The sequence below is a fragment of the Fundulus heteroclitus genome, chromosome 2 (assembly GCF_011125445.2).
Source record: "Fundulus heteroclitus isolate FHET01 chromosome 2, MU-UCD_Fhet_4.1, whole genome shotgun sequence".
NCBI lineage: Eukaryota > Metazoa > Chordata > Actinopteri > Cyprinodontiformes > Fundulidae > Fundulus > Fundulus heteroclitus.
In genome coordinates this window covers 7,582,233-7,604,246 of record NC_046362.1, presented here as the reverse complement: position 1 = coordinate 7,604,246, position 22,014 = coordinate 7,582,233, and the positions used below count along the sequence as shown (strand labels likewise).

The 22,014-nt window shown below is 41.1% G+C and overlaps 1 protein-coding gene across 1 annotated transcript; it reads left to right on the top strand.

Annotated features, from left to right (window-relative positions):
• Window positions 1-5,853: 5,853 nt before the first annotated feature.
• LOC105926245 (monoacylglycerol lipase ABHD2) lies at window positions 5,854-21,439 on the top strand. Its single transcript, XM_012862484.3, has 11 exons — window positions 5,854-6,053; window positions 6,179-6,228; window positions 8,777-9,009; window positions 9,113-9,288; window positions 9,566-9,733; window positions 9,862-10,045; window positions 11,371-11,463; window positions 11,693-11,794; window positions 11,872-11,941; window positions 12,177-12,261; window positions 19,216-21,439. Exons 3-11 carry the CDS (start codon window positions 8,798-8,800, stop codon window positions 19,440-19,442), a joined length of 1,317 nt encoding a protein of 438 aa, XP_012717938.2. The 5' UTR covers window positions 5,854-6,053; window positions 6,179-6,228; window positions 8,777-8,797; the 3' UTR covers window positions 19,443-21,439.
• Window positions 21,440-22,014: the final 575 nt, after the last annotated feature.

The window sequence follows — 22,014 nt, the reverse complement described above, 5'->3', positions numbered from 1 at the left end:
GACAGTTAACTCGCTGTGGCGTCCCTTGGAAGGAAAAACGCAAAAGAAGATTAATGTGAGGAGAAGTTAACAGGGTTCAAGTATCTCTGGAGGAGCTGCAGAGATCCCCAGCTAGGGTGGGAGAATCTGTCCAGGTTGACTGAACATCTCATATTCATGGACTACGCAAATCTGGCCTTTGTGGAAAGAAGACGGCTATTGTTGATAGAAACAGGGTATAAACATGGTGGGAGAAGGTAATTCTCAGTTATCAGGGTCATCACAACAGCAAACAGATTTAAATCTGGGACAACCAGACCTTGTCTCAGTTTTTCTGAAAACATTTTGTCACCTAGCCAGGTGTCTCTGTCTGGTGGCTGAAAATTAAACAACCAGTATTCAGAGGACCTTGGTGCATTCCAAGTCAGATACAAATTAATGACCGATTTGTTACTGTCCTGAATGAAAACCCCCAAACCATTACATTGTGGCCAGGGCCACAATGTAATGCGTTCAAACAAAGCACATTTATGTGTTAGAATGGCCATGTCAAAGACCAAAGTCCCAAGCTGAATTTGTGGCAAGCTTGAAATATGATTACATAGATGCTCTCCATACAAACTCACTAAAAACTGTAACTAAGAATTCACAAAAACTATAGTTTGGATGAGCAAAGCCAAGAAAGATACCCCAATTACCAAATGCAACCTCTTTGTTTTGTTTCCAATCTAGCAGGCTGACATCATGACAGACACGTTCTCACTCTATATTTATTCAAACAAGAGACAATAAAACAAGTTGGTGTTTAGTAGCTCCAGGAGCTTCTGCCCCACAGTAACAGACGGCCACAGAAAAAGGGTGGAGCAGGCTGTGATAATTTTTTAACTCAAATTTACATAAATTATCTACATAAACTAGTCTTATATTTGACACAAATAACAATGAACACATACATTGTGGTAAGGGAAAAAGAATACACACACATATTTAACATTCAAAGACTATTATACAATTGGCAACTGAATTGTTACTTTATATCGAAAAGTAAAACATACCTAACAAGGGACAATAAAACGGCATGGGCCGACTCCATATGCCAACTACACATTTCCCAATTTTTTAAAAACATTTAAAATTATGTATCATTTTTATACCACTTTTACAATCACGTTCTAGTTTATGTTGGTTTGTGACATCCAATTCCAATAAAATACAGTGAAGATTGAAGTCATTGGAAACATTCACGGGGTGTGAATATTTTTGCACAGCACTGTCTGCACATGTTAACAAAACAACTAAAAAAACTGTCTTTGAGGGGGAAAAAAACATGAAAACCATAAGAGCTGCAGATGAAATCCAATGTATTATTGTCTATAGAGAATTTAGTTTATGCGTGGGTGGTTCTTGAACTTAGACCCAACAATTGGTCAGAAGAGGGTGTGATGTCAAGTCCTGCCTCAGTCTCTGAACTTTTCACATCACATTTTGGAGGCAATAACACAAAAATGAGGCACATTGTTTTTGCAACTTGAGAAAACACCTTCCCCTCGTCCTGGCACTGCTCTTTTCTTGCTCACCGAGACTTTTAAGGCAGCATCTGCAACAGCCACAGAAAAAGTCAACACATTTTAGTAGCAGTGTAAAACTAACATTGTCTGTAGCCTAGTAACTAAGCCAATGCAATTCATGCAAAGCTTAAAATGATCCCACCTATGATGCATCCTTCAAACACAGTAGACAAACGCTCTGCCATCTTGATAGTCCATGTCATTAGATTTCAACCCTGCCTCTGTTTTTGCTCCCATATGTTTACATTAATTACTTATTTAAAACGTGGTGATGAATTTGATTTGGAATAATGCTTTGTGATACACATTGTTCCATCTCACAGTTGCAAGACTACGCCTCCAAAAAACAGCAACTTTTCAAAAAAAAAAAAATTTTTTTACTTTTAAAATACCTCAAACTTTGGAGCATCTTTAGAAATATTTTATAATCAGCATTTGCTACAGAGAATGTGGACATAGTGTTAAAAGGGAACCTACTCATTAGTGTTTCAGACCAAAAAACAGAGAAAAGAAACTGACCTCTATGTATTATTAAAGGACAGTATTCTGTCCGACATGTATTAGTGGTCAATTGTCCACATTAGCTTAGTCATCTGATGTTCCTCTTAAAAAAAAAAAACAGCCTCCTCCCATATAGTTAACGGTTACAAAGGTTAAACCCAAGAATGAACTTTCTATCTCATGACAACGAAAATGAAATTGTGTTAGACATGACTACTGGAGGTGCAGTTTGGTTTGATTTGTTTGAATCCAGCCCAACTCAAGAAAATTTTAACCCTAAAAAGGTAAATTATCTCCAAGAAACTTGCAACTGTATTCATAAATGTTTGCTATGTGTGCAGCTGCAATGTTCCACTTCTGTTGCCCTCACAGAAACATGATTGGTCTATATTTACTTAAAGCAATAGAAATCAGCAGAACATAATAAAAGTAGAGATCATTCAATGCTAAGATAATTCTTCATCTGTATATTTAAAGTTTTCACATATTTTGTAAATTTAACCGCAATTTGACGTGTTGTGTCTCCGTTCCTGAGCCAAGCAGTGTGCAAATGCAAACCCATAAATCAATGACGCCCTCTTGTGGTCAAAGTATGTACGGGAATTATTCAAACATACCAAACAGTACCTTGTGAAAGTATCCCTTTACATTTCACATTTTCTCACTTTAAAGACCCAAACTAAGGGGTATTTTCTTTGGATTTTATGATTTAGACCAACATGAATTATTACATATTGTAGAATAGTGTGGAAAGGAATACATGGTTCTATAATTATTTTACAAATAAACAATCTGAAAACTGTTGCGTTCATTGGTATTCAGGCCCCTTTACTCTGACAGACATAGATAAAACCCAGAGCAGCTATTTATCTTCAGTCCACAAATTAATAAATAGAGTCGTTTGCATAATTAAATCTAAGCATGAACACAGCAGTTCTACAAAGACCTTATATATTTGTTAAAGAATGTTGAAGAAGCAAAACCTTCCAGCTTATAAGGACTAAAACAAGATAGTCAGGGAATCTGGGTGTTCCTTACTACCGTTGCAAACACTGCACTGTTTTTCTTTACTGGAATATCTGGTGAAACTGATCCAGATCACAGTTTTTTTTTCCCCACAGGCCGCCTTTCCTAAAGCTTCCGTAGGAAGTGAGAGGCATTAAGCCGTCTCCTCTACAGTTCCTGGTCTCAAATCTCTTGAAGCATCATCAACAAAGTTCTCTGGCTGGCTAATGTATGAAAGTGGGTCTTGTCATGAATAAGAACACATTTAAACAAATCAAACAAAAATATTGAAAAAATCATATACATTTGAACTTATATGTAATTAGACCCTACATGTGAACAAACAGCATCATGAAGACCAAGAAACACGGGCTTTCTATTCTCAGATGAGAATAGAAAGGGTAAGGCACAACTGCAAACCAACCAAGACATAGCTGTCCACCGAAACTGACGAGTTTGTGAGGAGGGCATTGATAAAAGCGATCCACAGCCCTGGCTGGAGAATCTGTTGACAGGACGACTATTAGTGGGAAATTTATTACTAGGAAAAGGGTTCTCTGGTTTCTATGAGTGGTGTGAAAGAAAAAAACATCCCCGTGGTGAAATGTGGTGGTGACAGCATAATTTGGCAGGAATTATTTTAATATTTTAAGTTATCTACAGTTGATGGAAAATGGGTTTAGAGAAATACAAGAAAACCCTGTTAGAGGCTGCAAAATGCCTAAAAGGGGGGCAAAAGCTCATCTTCCAGCATGACAACAACCCTAAACGTACAGCAAGAGCTGCAGTTGAGCGGTATGGATCGAAGCACAGTCATCTGTTTGGAATGGCCAAGTCAAAGTCCAGATCTAAACCCATCTGAGATTCTGAAGCAAAACGTGAGGTTGGAAAATGTTTTCTGATATTTGTACACATGGCCTTCATGATAGAGTGTAGAAAAGCATGAAAGGCATATGAAGACACAAGTCATAATGGACACACAGCATGTGAAAGATGACGCTCTTCTCAGCTGAGACCAAAACTGAACATTCTTGCATTGCCTGGAAAAAATGTAACACTACACAGAACCCTGAACACACCCTTCCTGGGTTGCGACATATAGTAGCGTCACAGTAGGCAATGCTGAGAAGCTGGTCTGAGCTGATGGTTACATGCACTAAATGAAGTTCAGGCAGGGCAATCCTGAGAAAAATAAAAAATAATAATCAAATAGTGTTAGAGACTGCAAAATACTTAAAAAATTATGCAAGGGTGGGGTGGGGGGGCACTTTTTAGCAGGACAGCAACCCTTAAACATAAAGCCAGAGGAATGGACTGGTTCAGATCAAAGCATGATAATGTTTTAGAAACGCTCAGACTGTCTGTTACATAAAGTGCAGTACAATAAATGTATAAATACTTTTCTGATGTAAGTAAAACAGATCGTGCTCAAAATGATTTGTTGTTTTTCAGGGTTTTTATTTTAAACAAGAAGGAAAATCCATATGTGAATTTTTATCTTACATCCTTTGCCATCCTCACATTTTTTTTAATTCCAGAAACTAGTTCAACTGCAGGTGTAATGGAACAGGATTTATTGGTAAATCGTTGAACCCCATATTTCAATTGCAGTTTAACAGATCAAAACTATAAGTGATATGCCGTTTAAAATGAAAGAATTGTCATCATTTCACGTTTAATAATGGTAACACATTTCATAATCAGCTGGCAGATTACCATGTGTTATTTCTGTGTTGGCATTCAGAACCTGAGGTTTGCTTTTATTATTTTCATTCTAAAAGAAATATTATTTAAAATGTCAACAGGTTAAACATCACAATCGCGCGTTAGGTCCCACCTACACCCCTTCCATCCCCAGTTATATCTGATGGAACATTTCTTTGTCTCTGTATTTAATAAAATATGCCAATTATTCTGTTGTTTGTGGTAAAAGTGTGGAAGTTGTGAAAGAAAGTGAGCATGAAGACAGTAATTTAAGATTGTGTTTTGTTTTTTTGTTGCTTTGCTAACTATGGCAATTTGCATTGAGATCACCCCACTTGGCCTCAGTACGTCTGCAGAGATCTATGTCCAGATCCTTCCCTGCTATTTTCTGGCTTTCTCTTTAATTCTTAGCTCAAAAAAGTCTTCACAATTTTATATTGTTGCGTCATTCAATTTCCATCACTCATAATTAAATTCAGGGGTATTTTCTTTTTATTTTCTTTACTTTTAAAAGGTTCTGAGATGAGTAAGTTTCAGTTAAGTTTAGTCTGTGAACTTCCGTCTGCTCTGCTGCACTGGATGTTGAATGTTATTCAGAGGGATTACGCAAGTATGTGCTGTCATCAAACCACATTTTTGTGACATTAGTCCTGAGCAGTCGGGGCGTATGTCTCACTCTGTCCAGTGAAGTTGGGGAGGGACGTTACTGTAAACTGCGGGATGGTTCGGTAGGAAGTGTCGCTGTTTGCGGTGCTGCCTTTCGGGGTTGTTGGGCACGCTACTTAAACAGAGAGATGCCGACTCCGCAGAAACGGTAAATTTACCGCATAGTCTACGGAAGGAATATATAAACATGTAAAACCGACCTAGTTTGAAAGCACACATAACAAGATATTAAAATTATATTGTCAAGCGTAGTGGAAATCACTTACCTGGTGTTGTGGGAGGAATTCACTTGTAATGTCGGAGCTTTGCTGGTGGAGCCTGAAGGCATCTCGAGCTCGCGGCGGCTTGGCTGGTCAGTTTCTCCGCTGGGAGCGGAGTAGGAGCTGCTAGCGGCGCGTGACTCCAGACACTCTGAAACTCAATGGCAAGTCCGGAAGTCTCTTCTCATGCTGTAGAAAAAAAGTGTCGGCTCATTTATTCCGCGGAGTTTTGTGACTGACGGAGTTCACAGTTTCTCTCTTGTTCCTACAGGAACACTTTTACCTGGAAGGACAAACAAACTGAGAGCGAGAAACCTGCTGGGGCTAACTGCGTGTTCTCCGTTCACGCTTCTGCCTGGGAGTTTTCAGGGTAATCTACATGACAACTAACTTGGATATTTGTTTTCTGTAAACTTTTATCTCTTTTGCCATCACTATTTTAAGTTTCTTTTATTTATGTTTTTTTTTTTTTTTTTTTTTGTGTCTTCCTTTCAGCTTTTCTGTAGGCTGTAAAAACTGCCTATTATACCAGCTGAGGCAGAAAGGTGAGTCAAAACTCTTGATTAACCATCATTTAAAGCCCCCGATTGAAGTTGATTATTTAAAGGATCAGTGCCATGGACTAAATAAAATATTTTGAAATAATATCCTTATCATTTCAAGAACTACAATTAACTTATTTTGTGAGACCTTTATTTTAAGGCTGTACCGCTAGATTATAGGAGTTGTAAAAAGACAAACACATTGCTGCAGGGTTCTGGTTCCGATTGGCTTTTTTCTTTGGGTAAAACGTCCATAGCAGCCAGAGAGATAAACAGTGGGAGGCTAATTAGACCATTTAAAGGTAACTTAAGTTGTAATACCAGTGGTTCTCAAAGTGAGGGCTGCAAACCTTCTGGGGGGTTCACCAATCATCAAGTGTGGGATCCTGGACAAGCTCTTCACAAATTAAATAAAAAAAGCGATGCACTGGCTGTGGATGCATTTTGTGCTGTCATTACATTCCTGTTTAATCCACTTAGGATGCTCAAACCAGTCGTCTGGGGCATGAATTTCTCCTATTGTTTTGTTTCCTATTTTTTGGAAGAGACTCATCATTCAGACACTAAGGTTTTGGCAAGAAGTGGGAAAGTATGGAGACATAATTTAAAGTGTTATGTTCCCCAGGTGCAAATAAGTAAGGCACCTGGGGAACTTTTTGGTAAGAGTATATCAGGATCCCACATCTTTACTTGGAAATATTTACCTACTTTACCCTGCAAAAGTTCTTCCGATCTGTAAGATTATGCTGGCGTCTGTTGTCCACACCCCTCTTTAGCTAATCCTAAAGATTGTTTTTTTTTTTTGTTTTTTGTTTTGTTTTTTTGTCAGATTTAGTTTTGCATGCAGAGCATGTTGCTGCTATGTGGTTTGTATTTTTACATTTTTTTACTGTAGGTAAAATCCTCCTTTTGTGATGGGAACTGTGTTTCATGTGTCAAACCTACCTTTTTTTTTTTTTTTTTTTTTAAGTTCAAGTTTAGTTTTGTCAGACCCTAACACATTCTTCCTGGAGGTTTTGGGACATTTTAGCCAGGTGTGGATGTTTTCTTTAGGAGAAAATACTTCTGTCTTGCAGTCCCTCAGAGATAGGATACAAAGGATACGACCAGTGAGTCCTTTTGGCTGCTCCTTTTTCAGGGGTTCATTAGAACTTGTACACAGATTTGACAGAGTTTTCACAGAAGAAACTGGGATTCAAACCCAGGTTCCCCGTATCAAAGACGTAGACCCAGCCCGCTACAGCACAGACACAACCAGTATTAATCAGATATTCCTGCAGCTCCTGCAGCCTCCCTGACGAGTTTCTTTCTTGTCTTTTCATTCAGTTTGGGAAAAAGTCAAAAAGACTCAATACTGTAGTTGAATCAAAAGGTGCTTCACCAAAGTATTGATTTAAAAGAGGGCTCACACTTGTGCAATCAGGTTATGACTGATGTTAGATTTTTCTTTTGTAACAATTTGTACGCTTCTTAAGTTGCATTGTACGATGTAAATGTCACATTAAAAGTGGGATTATGAAATTCCTGTGGTTTTTACCATCACACAAAGCGGGCATTCAGACAGTGGTGTGCAGACTTTTTGTTATTCAGTACGAAAGATAGAATCTCGTCAGGGGTGGCATCTTGAATACGGTGCTTTTTGTGAATGAGAAACTTATTGTAAAGCACTGTGTGCAATTGGACGAGTTTAAAAAGCTGCTTTTCAAGAGCTGGTTGTTTACCCTGTGTTCTATATAGTCTGTCAAGCCACACAGGTTAGCTAAAGTTGCTTTATATATTACTCCCAATGAAAATGTAGTTTTGCATAGTAATTATGTTAAACCACAAACCTGGAACAGAGATGCTCAAAAAGGATGATTTTGTTCATGTTTTTCCCCAAAGCAGCATTCCCCCGTGTCCAGCATTTTTATTTAATAAAACTTACCATCTTCCATACATTTGCTGTATAGTTATAGAGAATGTCTGCACACAGGCATAAAAAGTGACCAAAAAACCTGACTCCACATTTGATAAATTTAAGGGTAATAGACGAGCAAAGAAATAGAAACACTTACATTTTATTTATACCTTTGATATTAGATTTAGATTGCCTTCTAAGAATACGCTAACTCTCTTGAGCTTAGCCTTGCCTTTTGAGCATAACTGCAATGTTCAGTGTATTTTATTGGGATTTTATGTGACGGACCAACACAAAGCAGGGGGAAGGAGATGAATACATCCTAAAAGTGGGTCATGCACTTTTTATTTGGTCCCTTTTTAGTCAGATACACCTAAACAAAATCCAGTATAGCCAGTTATACAGCGGTCTGAGTAGTAAATAGAGTCCACCAGTGTGTAATCTCAGGTTAAATGCATCTGACCTGTGAAGGCCGTGGGCCTGACGGCATCATAAACACACAGGAACAGGTCAGAGATGGTGTTGCTTTCACTTCATTCATGTGCTGTTTTGGTTCGTCTGTCACAATAAATTGCACTAAAATGTGGTTGTAACATGTTAAGGTTTAAGAAAAATACACACACTACAAGGTACTGTATGTGTTGTTACTTAAAGGGCAGGTCTAAAGTATCCACAATGACATTCCTGGAGTATGGTGACATGCAGACCTTTGGCACCGAGCTGCCAGCCATGTTCAACGGCATGAAGCTGGCTGTGGTGGCGGCGGTCCTCTACGTCATCGTGCGCTGTCTCAACCTGAAGAGTCCAAACGCAGCCCCAAGGATCATGAGTCAGGACACGCTGCACAGCCGCTATCTGCTCAAGTCCTGCCCCATGCTCACCAAGGAGTGAGTTTTTACGCAATAGCTGCTCAGAGTCTTTGCCAAATCTCTTTGCTACAGCATCTGCTGGTACTGAACACGCTAACATGGAGGTCGTGATTCTCTTCAGGTACATTCCTCCTTTGCTATGGGGGAAGAGCGGTCATCTCCAGACGGCTCTGTATGGCAAGATGGGACGGGTCTACACGCCGACCCCCCGCGGGATACGCAAATTCCTCCCGATGCCGGACGGAGCCACGGCCACCTTCGACCTCTTTGAACCTCTTGGAGCGCACACCACAGAAGGTCGGCAGATAAAGGCAAACGTGTCTCCATCAATGTGCCAAAAGGGCACTGCTTTGGGGCTTTTATCTAATAAGTTTACGTTTGTTGGTGTTTCCATGTCTTTACTCTCGTGCTTGTTTGGATCCTAAGCCCATCAGGCTAAAGAATGCATGAGCACGAACGGCTCTAATGAGCTCCCACGAGCGAAGAAGCCTCGTGTTACAGCAGCCGAACATCCACGTTGACACTCGCCCCGTGGCTACAGTTAATGTTTTCATTTGCTTTCTTTGTATGTCAGGCGATGTTACTATGGTAATCTGCCCTGGGATTGGTAACCATAGTGAGAAGAACTACGTTCGAACCTTTGTGGATTACTCCCAGAGGCAGGGTTACCGCTGTGCCGTCCTCAATCATCTGGGAGCCCTGCCCGACATGGAGCTCACCTCGCCACGCATGTTTACCTACGGTAAGGAGGGGCTGGTGATCAAGGGGTTCCTGTAAGAATCAATCCATGCCGTTTTCACACGTTTTAAAGCAAAATCGGATTCATAAATGTTCCATCCGTTGAGGAAAGCATGTTTTCTTTATATTCAGGGTGTACTTGGGAGTTCGGGGCCATGGTGGGCTACATCAAGCGTGCCTTTCCCCAAACGTCGCTGGTGGTTGTAGGCTTCAGTCTGGGAGGAAACATAGCGTGCAAGTTCCTGGGCGAGAATCGATCCAACCAGGAGCGAGTGCTGTGCTGCGTCAGCGTCTGCCAGGGGTACAGCGCCCTCAGGTTGGTCAGCAGGACGTGCTAATAAACTGAACTCTCAATTGGGCTTGGGTTTTGTTTGTTTTTTTGCTTTATTGTTCATGATCAGGCTTAGGTTATAAAGCAATGTCCCACACTTTAAACACTTCAAAACATGTTTTAATCAATGGTCCGAAGAAAGAAAGGCTGCATAGTCCGAGTAAACACAAATCTCCCCACTGTGCAACATGTTGGTGGCAGTATCATGCTATGGGAAGGCCTTTCTTCAGCAGGGACAGAGAAGTTGGTCAGAGTGGATTGGGAGATGGAGGGAGCTAAACATAGATCAATACTGGAAGAAATTCTGCTAGAGTTTTTTTTTTTTAAAAAGGCCCAGAAGTTTAGAAAAATCCTTCAACATACAGGTTCAGATCAAAGCATATCTTTGTGTTCGAAGGTCCCTGGCAACTGCAGACCTAAATCCACATGTGAATGTGTTGCAACAATCAAACATTTACAGATACTCTGCACCTGGAAACACAGAGGAACATTGTTCTCTGTTCTTTACTTACTGCTTTAGCTGTGAGGGTTATCGCCCCCTGCTAGGAATACTGAGTCTGGTACTCGTTACAGTAAGACTACTGTGAATGCATATTTGCACACTCTAACTTTTCAGGAATGTTTCAGTGCACAATTCTGTATAGGAAAGTTTAGGTTTACTGCATCATCAAAGAACCTTTGAGTGATTAATTTGTGCAACAACACAATCATGTCGTTCAAAAAGGACTAACTTACAGAACTCGGTATGAGTCTTAGCAGACTGGGGAGGTTGAAAACACTATGTCTGTTGTGTCTACCTGTATATATAGTTTGTGTGCATCCTGAGCCGGTGTCTGTCTCAAAAGAAATTCCCCGCGGTGACGATAAAAGATTCTTGATTCTTTATACTAGTCTTGCAATCTGAAAGTTGTGGGTTTAACTCTGGCTTCTCCACACCACATGTCAATATGCCCCTCGGTAATGCACCTAACTCACGTTCTCTTGCGATCTGCTTGTCGTTTAATGAATACGGGCCCGTTTGTGAGTGTGATTGGGTGAGCATGTAGGGTAAAGCGCGTTGGGCGGTCAGTAGGAGTAGAAAAACGCATAGAAATTCTGGCTATTCACCATTTCCATCCCATCTAACTAAACCTGGGGTATTTTTTTCTTTTACTTTGTGTAGGTCCATCCCAAAAATCCTAACAAATACATAGAAGTTCTTGGTCACAATGAGACAAAATGAGGAAGCATTTAGGGGTCTAAAGATGTATTTCCTCCATGCAGTGTAACCTCCCTTGTGTGAGTGCATTAATGTCCTTCCTTGTGTTTAGGGCCCAGGAAACATTCCTTGAGTGGGATCAGTGTCGGAGACTTTATAACTTTCTGCTGGCAGGCAAGATGAAGAAGCTCATCCTGTCGCACAGGTAAATAAAGACACAACACGTGCAAGGGGAGATTAGCAGTTTCAAATGTGCACCTGCTGAGAAACTAGCATATCGCTGTCTCCAGATCAGCGGGGGCCTAAAGCAAAAAGTGATACGATCTAGCAGATGTGTTATTGTTCCAGTTGCTGACGTCAGGCATCGTTTTCCCCGCCCGTATCTTGTCAGCTGAACGCTGCGTTTCTTTCTCCGTGCCGATCGTGGTTCACAGGGGCAGTTTGTCGAGCATGAGCTCCAGCAACATCGGGGACGCAGACCTCACCAAACTGTGCGCAGCCACCTCTCTGATGCAGATAGATGACAGCATAATGAGGTGAAGTATGGTCGCGTTGAAAAGCGGACTGTTCCAGACATTCAGCCCCTGATCTTATCACACGGTTTTCACCGCAGAAAGTTCCACGGCTACGGCTCCTTGAGGGAGTATTACGAGAAGGAGAGCTGCGTGCACTACATTCACAATGTGAGTTTCAAGTGTCCCTCGCTGGCGGGATATACTATTACTGCACTATTTGCCGTTAACGCTTTAATTATATGGCAAACACTAATCGTCTGATGTCTGTCCCTTACTGAGGACCTGGTGCAAAGTTCCTGCAGAGTAAACGTTTGAATGAATGCTTACTGAAATTAAGGGATTAGCACAGGCCGGCCAGTCTAATGAAGCCCAGGAGCGAACTGACTCTGAAATTTGCCTCCAGGTATCCGTGCCGCTGCTCCTGGTGAACTCCTCAGATGATCCACTAGTTCATCGGTCACTACTGGCCATACCGTGCCGGCTTGCAGGTTTGTGGTTCACTACAAAACAAACCCCTCACACGGTTCCTATGCAATATGATGAAGCAGAGACTTTGATCCTAATACAGGGCCTCATCTTTTGGTACAGCACAGCCTCAATCCAATATGTAGACATTTCGCTTTTATGCCTTTAAGATTCTACATACAATACAGCATAATGACAAAACAGAAAAAGATTGATTCTTTTTTTTTGCTGACTAATTAAACATAACTTGTTGTGGTTTGTCAGAGGTGCAGAACTATCCAAAGTGTTTGTATAATACTGTTTTGATGCAGCGATCACAGCCTCTCCGCAGATTGTCTCAAGGTCAGTCAGGTGTGATGCGCAGCCATTTGTAGGTCTTTTCGGAGGTAATGCATCTTCATTGTCATGACCCATAGAACAGGTTTGGAACAGGTTTTCTTGAGCAATCTCTCAAGCTCTGATCTCCCCCACTGTCTAAACGAGTTACTCTGTTCCCGTTGGAGAAGCACATCCCCTCAGGGTGATGCTGCTGCCGCCATGTTTTACAGCAGGGATTGTGTTAGCCATGTGAGTAGCACTGCCTGTGTTTCCTTTCTGGTATGTATGATGCTTGGAGTTCAGCCCAAACCAAAAGATTTTGTTTCTTGCTCTCATAATCTGTGGGGTGAGGTTCTGAAAAGCCCGAGCAGGTTGCTGCAACTGTCTGGACACTTGACTCTACTATAAAGGCCTGATTGGTGGACTGCATGGTTAAATTTCTGGATAGTGAGTTTATCGTGACAAGAACACCTGGAGCTTTGCCTAAGTGACGATCTCAATCATTGTGTTATGCATACCAGGGTTGTCACGATGCTAAAATTTCAAATTTGATACTGATCCCCCGGGAAAATATTTGATACTTGATACCATTTTCGATTCCACTGGGATAACAAATACACATAATTAAAGACATAAAAATATCTTATTAACATGAAAAACTCGTCTTTTTCCATTTCAACATGGAACCTGGTTTCTCAACAGAATCACAGATGCTAGTTAAATAAGTGTGCAAATAAATGCTAGATAAATGACCCAAACTATCACATTCTGTTAGGCATGGACTTTACTGAAGGAAAATGGTGTTTTTGATCATTAATGTTCCAACATTTTCATATAGCAGTTGACTGAGGCGTTGTCATCTACCTGTTTGCTGTTTCTATCGTTCATTTAGAATAGAACGTAGTTCCAGACACTGCTTGTCATTTTACTGAGTTGAAAGTTTTTATATATGTTTAACAATTTTGTGTCATACCAGGGACTTATTTTTAACGATCTTTAACTACCAAGTAAACAATACAACCTGTATTTCCCCCAATAGAGAATATTTGCTATCTTTTCCTAGGTCTTGTAGTTTTTTTTCCCCTCAACTTTCCCACCCCTCAGAGTGACAATAACCTGACTAGCATGGACTGAATTAACTTATTGTCTTTGCTCCGGGTTGGACAATCATGACATCATCTTAATTGTTAATAAAGTCTTGCCGCAGCCATCTCCTCAACGCTTCCCTGCCTAGGGAGTCTTGTTGAATTTTTCAGAGACATGTGATCCACTGTGGCTGCTGGATTATATATAGAGAGCCCTGTGTGGGTCTGCGCATGTTTCTCTGGCCAATGCGTTCTGTCTTGTTTTGTTTCAGACATTCCCATGTGCGGGTAAATCATAAGTGTGCCATAAGTTTGACAGTGAGGGGTGAAAGTCTAAACTCAGTCAGGAGTTGGTCCTTTTCTACCTGATGCCTTGTTGATGTTGTAACACTAAGATGGATCCCATGTTTCACCAATCAGATCACTGATCACTGTCTGATGATTTTCCCCTTTTAGCTGAAATAAACAATCCCGATTCCTTCAGCACCGCTCGGACAAAACTGCAGCACTGCACAGCGCCTTCCAAAAGTATTCATACCCCGAGTCAGCACCACCACAGAGGGCAATTACAGCTGCAAGTGTCTTAGGGGAGCGTTTCTACCACGTCTGAACATCTAGTGACAAAACTTTGTCACAATTTTGTTTGCAATTTAACTCGAGCTCAGTCAGATTAGATGGAGAGCATCTGTAAGTTTTCAATTAGCTTTAGGTCTGGACTTTGGCCGGATCACACTCTGACACGTTTGTCCTGCTGGAAGGTGGACCCCAGCGACTGTTGTTTGCAGCCTTTTTTTACACGAGTGCTTTGTGTTTAGCTCAGTTAACCTTCCCACCAACTCTGACCTGCTTTCCCGTCCTTGCTGAAGAAAAGCATTCCCAGTACATCGCCATAACTCAGCATGATGGTGTGTTCAGGGTGGTGTAGTGTGGGTCTCATCAGACCAGAGCACCTTCTTTCACACGTTTAATTGTCCCATATATAGCCTGTAGTAAACTGAAAAAATGGCTTTCTTCTTGCCACCTAAAGGACAGCTTTATGGAGCGCACAACTAAACGATTTCCTGTCAATAGATTCTCCCACCTGAGCTGTGGATTATCTGCAGCTCCTCCAGACTGGCTGTGGGCCTCCTGGCTGCTTCACGCATTAATGTCTTGGTAGGATTGCATTTGTGCCAGACTCCTTTCCCGTATTTGGATGATGGATTGAGCAGTGCTCAGTGAGATCCTCTATGCATGGACACTGTTCTATAACCCAACCCTGCCTTAAACCTCCACACCTTTCTCCCCGTCTTGTTGCCATTGGTCTTAAGAAAAGATAAGATAGAACTTTATTGATCTCACAATGGAGAGATTTACTTGTGACATCGGCTCTTATAAGCAACAGAAGGTGCACAAAGGAGGAAAAGGTGCATGAGGTATATACAGTACATTCAGATATATACAGTGGATGGGAAAAAATATATAATAATATCAAAATATTGCACAGTTATTGCACAGTTATTGGAGTGTACAGGATTATTGCACAGGTTATTGTACGGGTTATTGCACAGTGTATCAAAAAGTTATTGCATGTTGCTCATGTTGCTTCATGTTGCTCTTTGCTCAGTTGTGTTCTCTAACAACCTGCGGGCCCTTCACACAACAGTTGTATTATACTGAGATTAAATTAAATTAAACGCAACGTGGACTCTATTTATAAATTAAAGAGGACAAATCGTAGCAGTGGGGTTTATTTATGCTATCAGGGTAAAGTGGGGTGAATGCATATACACTTCTCAGATGTTCATTTGTAAAACAGATTCTTCCACGTAAGAATTTGTATATAGTACTTTGTATTGATCTGGCGCTTCAAATACTATTAAATTACTATTACAGTGTGTGGTTGTGACATGGCAAAAATGTGAAAAAGCTCAAGGAGTTTACATACTCCTGCAAGGTGTTGCATAGTTTTTAACTCCTTTGGTTTTTCAGGACATTCTGTAGAAAAAGTGAGATTAGATGTGGAGGAAAACCGAGTTGGGCAAGAAACCAACCGAAGGCGTTTAGAGTAACAGGATGGCAAAGGGCCTGGCGTCACTTCTGAGCGGAGCCTGAATGCTGTAGCTGCTGACTTAACCTCGCCTCTACCCTGAAAGGAGGAGAGCCTTAATTATTTATTGTTGCATAGACAAGATGGTGGCGGCTGTAATGACATGCTTACCCAGAAAACCAGACTAGAGGTGAAGAACAGCATTTACTGAGCACTCCAAGGATGGCTATCAAAAACACACAATTATTCAGTAACTACTACTTACTTAACCACTCAGCCGTTACTGAAAGACCTGTTCACTCTCTGTGGGGCTCCTTGTTTTTGTCAAAGGCCTTCATTGTCACAGAAACGTACAGGACAGGCCAAATTTGTACAAAAAGACTGTAGTTTCAGTGGTGTACCTCATAACTAATAAAATTGTTAATATGTAATCAGAATACCCTTTAACTATATTAGTCAGGTATTTGGGCTTTTCTTACCTAGTGTATACCGTTTAGCCTAAAATGATCGATATCTCTGGGAGAGTTGGATTTCATTTTATTCTTACCAACATGTTTGTTCTCACTGAAAGTAATATTAACTTGTGGAGCGGTCCAGCCAAAGTCACAAGTGAAAAAAAATATTGATGGTGGAAGCTAAAGATTAGAGTGATGGCAAGAGGCCTTCCAACCTCAGAATAGTCAAGAAACCAAACTGGTGAAGAAACCAATGGAAACATGCAAAAAGCTCTCCACAGGTTTGTCTTCCCAGCATAATTCTTCTTTTCTGTTTTTAACATAATAAAAATTTATCCTTCTGTAGCATTGTTTTGTTATCTTTTGAGAGATGCCTTTGTCATGTCTTATTAGAAGCAAACTTCTTGGTTGAAGATAAAACGATCATCTTAAATTTAAATCTGCCAACTTAACCTAATATACCATTTAGTTAGCAGTGGTCTTGTAACATGGATGTAACCCTAAAGGTAAATTAAGGAAAGTGGTCATGCCAAGAAAAGTTTCCAAATTTTAATGCTTTCCTCTAGTGTACACTCCAGATATTTAAAAAAAAATACACATAAAATATACAGTTTTTAATCCTAAAACTCATAATAGTTGGGCTTTGTTCAAATTAGCACCAAATGTGAGGTATCTGTCCTACACCATGTATTTATCGCAGAGGTAATATGACAAGCAGCAAATATTGGCTTGGCCAGCAGACATGAAACAAGACTCCAGCAGGACTCTTTGTGCGGCGAGGCTAGGTGTGTCCTTAAGCCTCCAGCTAATCGGATAAGACGGCAGCCCTCTTTGCCAGGGTTGGGTTACACTGGGGGTGGTTTTGTGTATTTCTTAAATTAAGATTTGAGATGCCGTAAAACCCAGTTTTATTAGCAGTGGATCAACACAAAGGGTGTAACTTTTCCTGCAGTCTGGCTGATAATTAATCAGGACCTTACGGCATAGTAGTGTTTTTAGGCAAGAAGACAGCATCAGGGGTTGAGTGTTTGAGCTGAAAACAGCAGATTGAATTAGCAGCTAGCTAATAACGGCCGGGCGTGTCATAGTCCGAAACGAGGGTGGCGGTAAAACGCGGCATAACCAAATCACCAGCACATGCATCTCTGTTGCTAACTGTCTTATCAAGCTGTTTTTGTCAGCAATTATTCACTTTATAGTCTCTCTGGCCTTTTCACTTCATTATGTTCTGCTGTTCTTTATAACTATATGTCGCTAATGTATTTATTTATACTGAAAGGTTTGTTTTGCCATATACTTTGATAAATAAGCTTAGAATTCAGAGTGTGCATAATTGTTTTCGGCTTCTTTGAGCATTTAAACACGGTAAATGTGGATTTGTCAAGACAGATGTATGCCGTGCAGCGTGTTGCCAACACAAAGTCCGTGAGATAAGAATTGTTGATTGGACAAGATCAACCTGATTAATAAACTGGAGACAAAGCGCTACGCATCTTATTCCTAGAGAGTTTGACGCCAGAGCAAGCTTGTGTAGTCCGGTGGTGACACGGCGTTTAGTATCTTATTACCTCTGCCTTTTAGACAGAAGCTGAAAAGGACCAAAACAAACCAAGAAGTAGATCATTAATGAATCGTGTCAATGCAGCTTGAGGACAGAAGTCAACGACACAATGCACACGCGTTCTTTCAGGAGGAGTGACTGCTGCGAGTCAAAGGCTGCATCCCAAATGTTCTTACTATAGCTCCTAGCTCCTGCTCCTGGACCTTTCATGGGGTCAACAGTAAGAAGTCCATTGTGGGGGAGGAAAGGAGCTTCAGACTGCTGTGCTGATTTCTGACAGCCTTTAACTGCGACGTCATTACCCGACGGAAACGGATGATTCCAGTCAAATCCGGGCCTGTGGCCTTCCAAAAAACAAGCTCGCTCTCTTCTCTCAGATTGTTGTTAATTACCATGAGGTGGGCTGTGCTTATACGTCATGTCACACAAAGGATTGTGGGATTCCTTATAGCTCAGTAGTGCCGGTTAGAAACATCTCAAGCTCCATATTCTAAAGGGTCTATATTAGGAAGCATACAGGCTCCTACCTCCTTCCTTACTGCCTACACAGTTCAGACATCACTTTTCATGGCGACTGCTGATGTGCCTCCGCTTCGGCTCAGGAGTCCTTACCTTTCTGATGCAGCCAATGAGTCGATGCAGTCTGCTGGATCTCCTTAGATGGGAAACGATTTCACCAATCTGGAGGATTTGATTGACTTGACTGTAAAGTGAGATGAAGTGTTGTAAATTGGCGCTACGCAAATAAACTGATTTGATTTAGAGGTCAGACACGTGTTAATACAGAACATTACCTCTGCACAGAAAGTTATAGCGCACTGATAAAATGTCTCATACTTATATAAAGTGATAGAGAGAAGCTGAAAGAGGCAGATGTGTTGCTTTGGACATGAACTAGTGGTATTGTGGCCGAAACGCCAGGTGAGCAGGAGCAAAACCTCACAGATGGGTTATGTGGCATATCTTCACCAGCGTCTTGCAGAGCCGTGGCTCCGTTAGCACGCATTAGGTTAGCTGGAACGTTCTGTGGTCCTGTTCGTAGAGATGGCCGCACAAAGTGATGCGGGACCGAGTGCTGGTTGGTCTCTGTTGGAAGGTCACAAAGCAGATTTGGAAGAATTGGCATTCGTTTTTTTTAGATTTATCAGCATTCCTTTGGGTCTTTTACCAGTTCATCTTTTGAAAGAGACAACATGCTGATGCGTTTTCACAGCTTGTTTTTCATAAACACAAACTGGTACGAAGCATGTTGTTAAAGGATGAACGATTTCCTTTAGAAATAAAGCACTAAATGAGTTGTCAGGGGGCCTTTTGGATCAACCCTCAGCATGATGCTGCCACCTCCGTGTTTGACTTAAAACACTCAGCTTTGAGGATCTCTTATTGGGTTTTTATATACCTTTATAGTCTGTAATGATTATTGAAGCGCAGAATTAATCTAATATTCATTCTCATAAGTGGAAATAAACTTCTGACCAGAACTGTATGCAAGACCTCACATTCCTCCCTCTCCCTGCCTTGTGTTTCAGAAAAGAAGCCCAACGTGATGTTTGCCCTGACTGAGCACGGAGGCCACATGGGCTTCTTTGAGGGGGCTGTGCTGTTCCCGCAGCCCCTCACCTGGATGGACAAGGTCATCGTGGAGTACACCAACGCCATCTGCCACTGGGAGAGGAAGGAGAAGGCCTGTCAGAGGACCAGAAACCCCAACAGAGGTTTCCACCAGCTGAGTTCAACGCTGAAACTCAGCGGCTGACGCCTGCGTGCCCGGGGGGGCGGCGCACAGACCGACAGGCGCGTGGTCAGCCTGAGGCCTTATCTGTGATGGTCTGACAGTAGGTGTCAGAAATATGCACGGAGGAGGTGTAACCCTGCTTGGGGACGACGCCCATGCGGCTCATGTGATGTCCTGCTGAACTAACTGCTTATCTACCAGTGTTGCTCTTCTCTGCTGCTTGGTGCCATCTGCCGTATCGTTTCATGTGCTCTGCAGGGAGGAGTACATCGGCTGCAAACCGTTGATGGCCTTTTGAACTAATTAGCCTCCACAAACTAGTGTGAAAACACCCAATCAGCCTCACTCATCACTGCTAATGTATTTAGATTTGAGCGTACTCAAAACTCAGAAACACGGTACAGCGTGAGCATCTTTTGATTTAGGAAAGTCCGGTAGAGAACTTTGCTGATGGGAGACCCACCTTGCTCCCATCAGAACCACCAGGACCTATTTGATTGTTTACACGGGTGTTTTCCAGTTATGCTGGAGGCTGTTTTCACATGATCTAACCTATGAAGAGAATGTTTATCACAGGATAAATCAGCTAGCAACACTTTAAAAAAAAAAAAAAAACCTTAAACTATTGTTCTGTTGAATCATTGGGACGTCTTAACTGTACTGTACTGTATGAGCACTTTAAACCAACATGCTTTTAAAGCGTGGTAATGGAGACATTGCACAGCTTGTACCATTCCAAGAACTGCTCCACTGCACCTTCCTTTATTTAACTCTGGTTTTCACTTTAGTCTCTCCTGCAGAGCGATGCAACGGACCCAGTACGTTGATTTTGATTTTCTAACTCTGTTTCTCTCTGGACACAAGCTACATGTATGAGCATGTGACCAAGGCTCAAGCTTAGTGAGCGCTTCAGGTTAGAGCTAAATGCAAAATTGGAATAGTTGGGGAGGTTTATTTTAAGCTGCTTACAAGTAACATGCTTTTGAGTTTCCCTCATTAGCTAGAAAATGCTGGAAACGAAAGAACCGAAGCTGCCTGTTCTCTCATAGTACCATGTTGTGTCAGAAGCACTTATGAAAGACTGAGATTAAATGAAGTGGAACAAGATTTAGGTTTAGACATGTTTGGTTTTTTTTGTAGTTATTAAATTATTCAGTTCATATCTTACCTGCAGTAGATAACTACTGCGTTGCCAATGTTCCAGGTGAAACGTGTACTGGGAGTGAAACACGTAAAGAGGTTCCAGTCACAGTACAACTAATAGAAAAGTAAGGAAGTGTAAAAAAAACACTAAACACTACAATAGTGTTCACTGTAACGGCTGCCATTGATTTTGTCCTGATTTACTGACAGTTGCGCTGTCTGGAAATGCCTCAGGATGCGTTTCACACAGGAAGGTCATCAGCATCAACTTCTTCCCCTTTCAAATAATCATTGACTTCTGTGTAAACAGCTGCTCTATGCAAACAAGATAAAGGTTTATAATGTACTATAAAAGATTTTTTTTAACACCCAACAGATATTTGTGTGATAGGAGGCATTTTAGCCTTCAGAACGTCCAGAATCTGTATTTAGACCAAAGATACCAGGGGATTTATTGACTACAGGTAAGATATTAACTGCTTTTAACCTATTCACAGAACCCTCTTTGGTTCATTTTCAACTATCCATTTGATACATTTTTACTTTGTGCTAGCTTATTGTTTATTATCTTTTTTTTTTTTTTTACATATTGTTCAAGTGAAGTGGTTTATTACTGAAAATACAGTTCATGATTTTCTGTCTTTTATGAGTCTATTATTGATCATTTTTTAAAGAACATATAACTTCTTTGCCTTACGTACATTGTAAAAAAAATACAAATAAAAAATAAAAAAACCTTTCATATCTCTGCAATGTCTACAGGCAACATGCCCTGATTGTTTGGGCATTTTTCTTACAATGGCATCACCACAGGCCTGTATCACATGCCGAACAGCACAATCTGATCTCCCTCTTTAATTAAAAGGTTTAATCAACCCTGTGCTTCATAGATGCTGTCATTCGGGTTTTCTTCTCAATAATGTTTACATCAAGAAAATGACCAAAACCTAGATTTATATACAGTTTAATGTACATTTATTGACATTGTTACTGCCGTACAAGGTAGTGTGTTGGGTAAACGTATTTTTATACTGAAACTTAATCTTTAAGAAACACACAAGAGGCAGGCACTTGTCGAGATATCAGCCTGGAGACGGGGACTAGAGGGTGGGAGCTGAGAGCCGGGGCCTGCCAGTGTTCAAACAAGCTGTGTGGGTGCACTTTAGTTCAGAAAAAAACCCAATTTACGCGGTTCAGAAGTGGACAGTAATGAATTTAACATACTTTGAGTGTGATTAGAAAGAATATGTTCGGTTTTCTGGACTAGCTCCACGTTATCCTTCTGTGTAAAACAGGGAAAAGGCCTACATCTGTTTAAAAATACATCCACATCCACCAGAGAACACTCGGTTATTAGTGGTTTTCGTTTCAGTTGCGTCACGGTGATTCAGCCGTGGCCGCAGTGCCTGTAGGACGGTGACTTTTCACAAGGTTGTCGGATGTTGTGGTG

Bases quoted from the DNA above. Each gene is read 5' to 3' on its own strand.
- LOC105926245 (XM_012862484.3), top strand. From the start codon at position 8,798: ATGACATTCCTGGAGTATGGTGACATGCAGACCTTTGGCACCGAGCTG. The intron at 9,289-9,565 runs GTCGGCAGATAA...TTTGTATGTCAG, and splicing joins TGGAGCGCACACCACAGAAG to GCGATGTTACTATGGTAATC. The intron at 9,734-9,861 runs GTAAGGAGGGGC...CTTTATATTCAG, and splicing joins GCCACGCATGTTTACCTACG to GGTGTACTTGGGAGTTCGGG.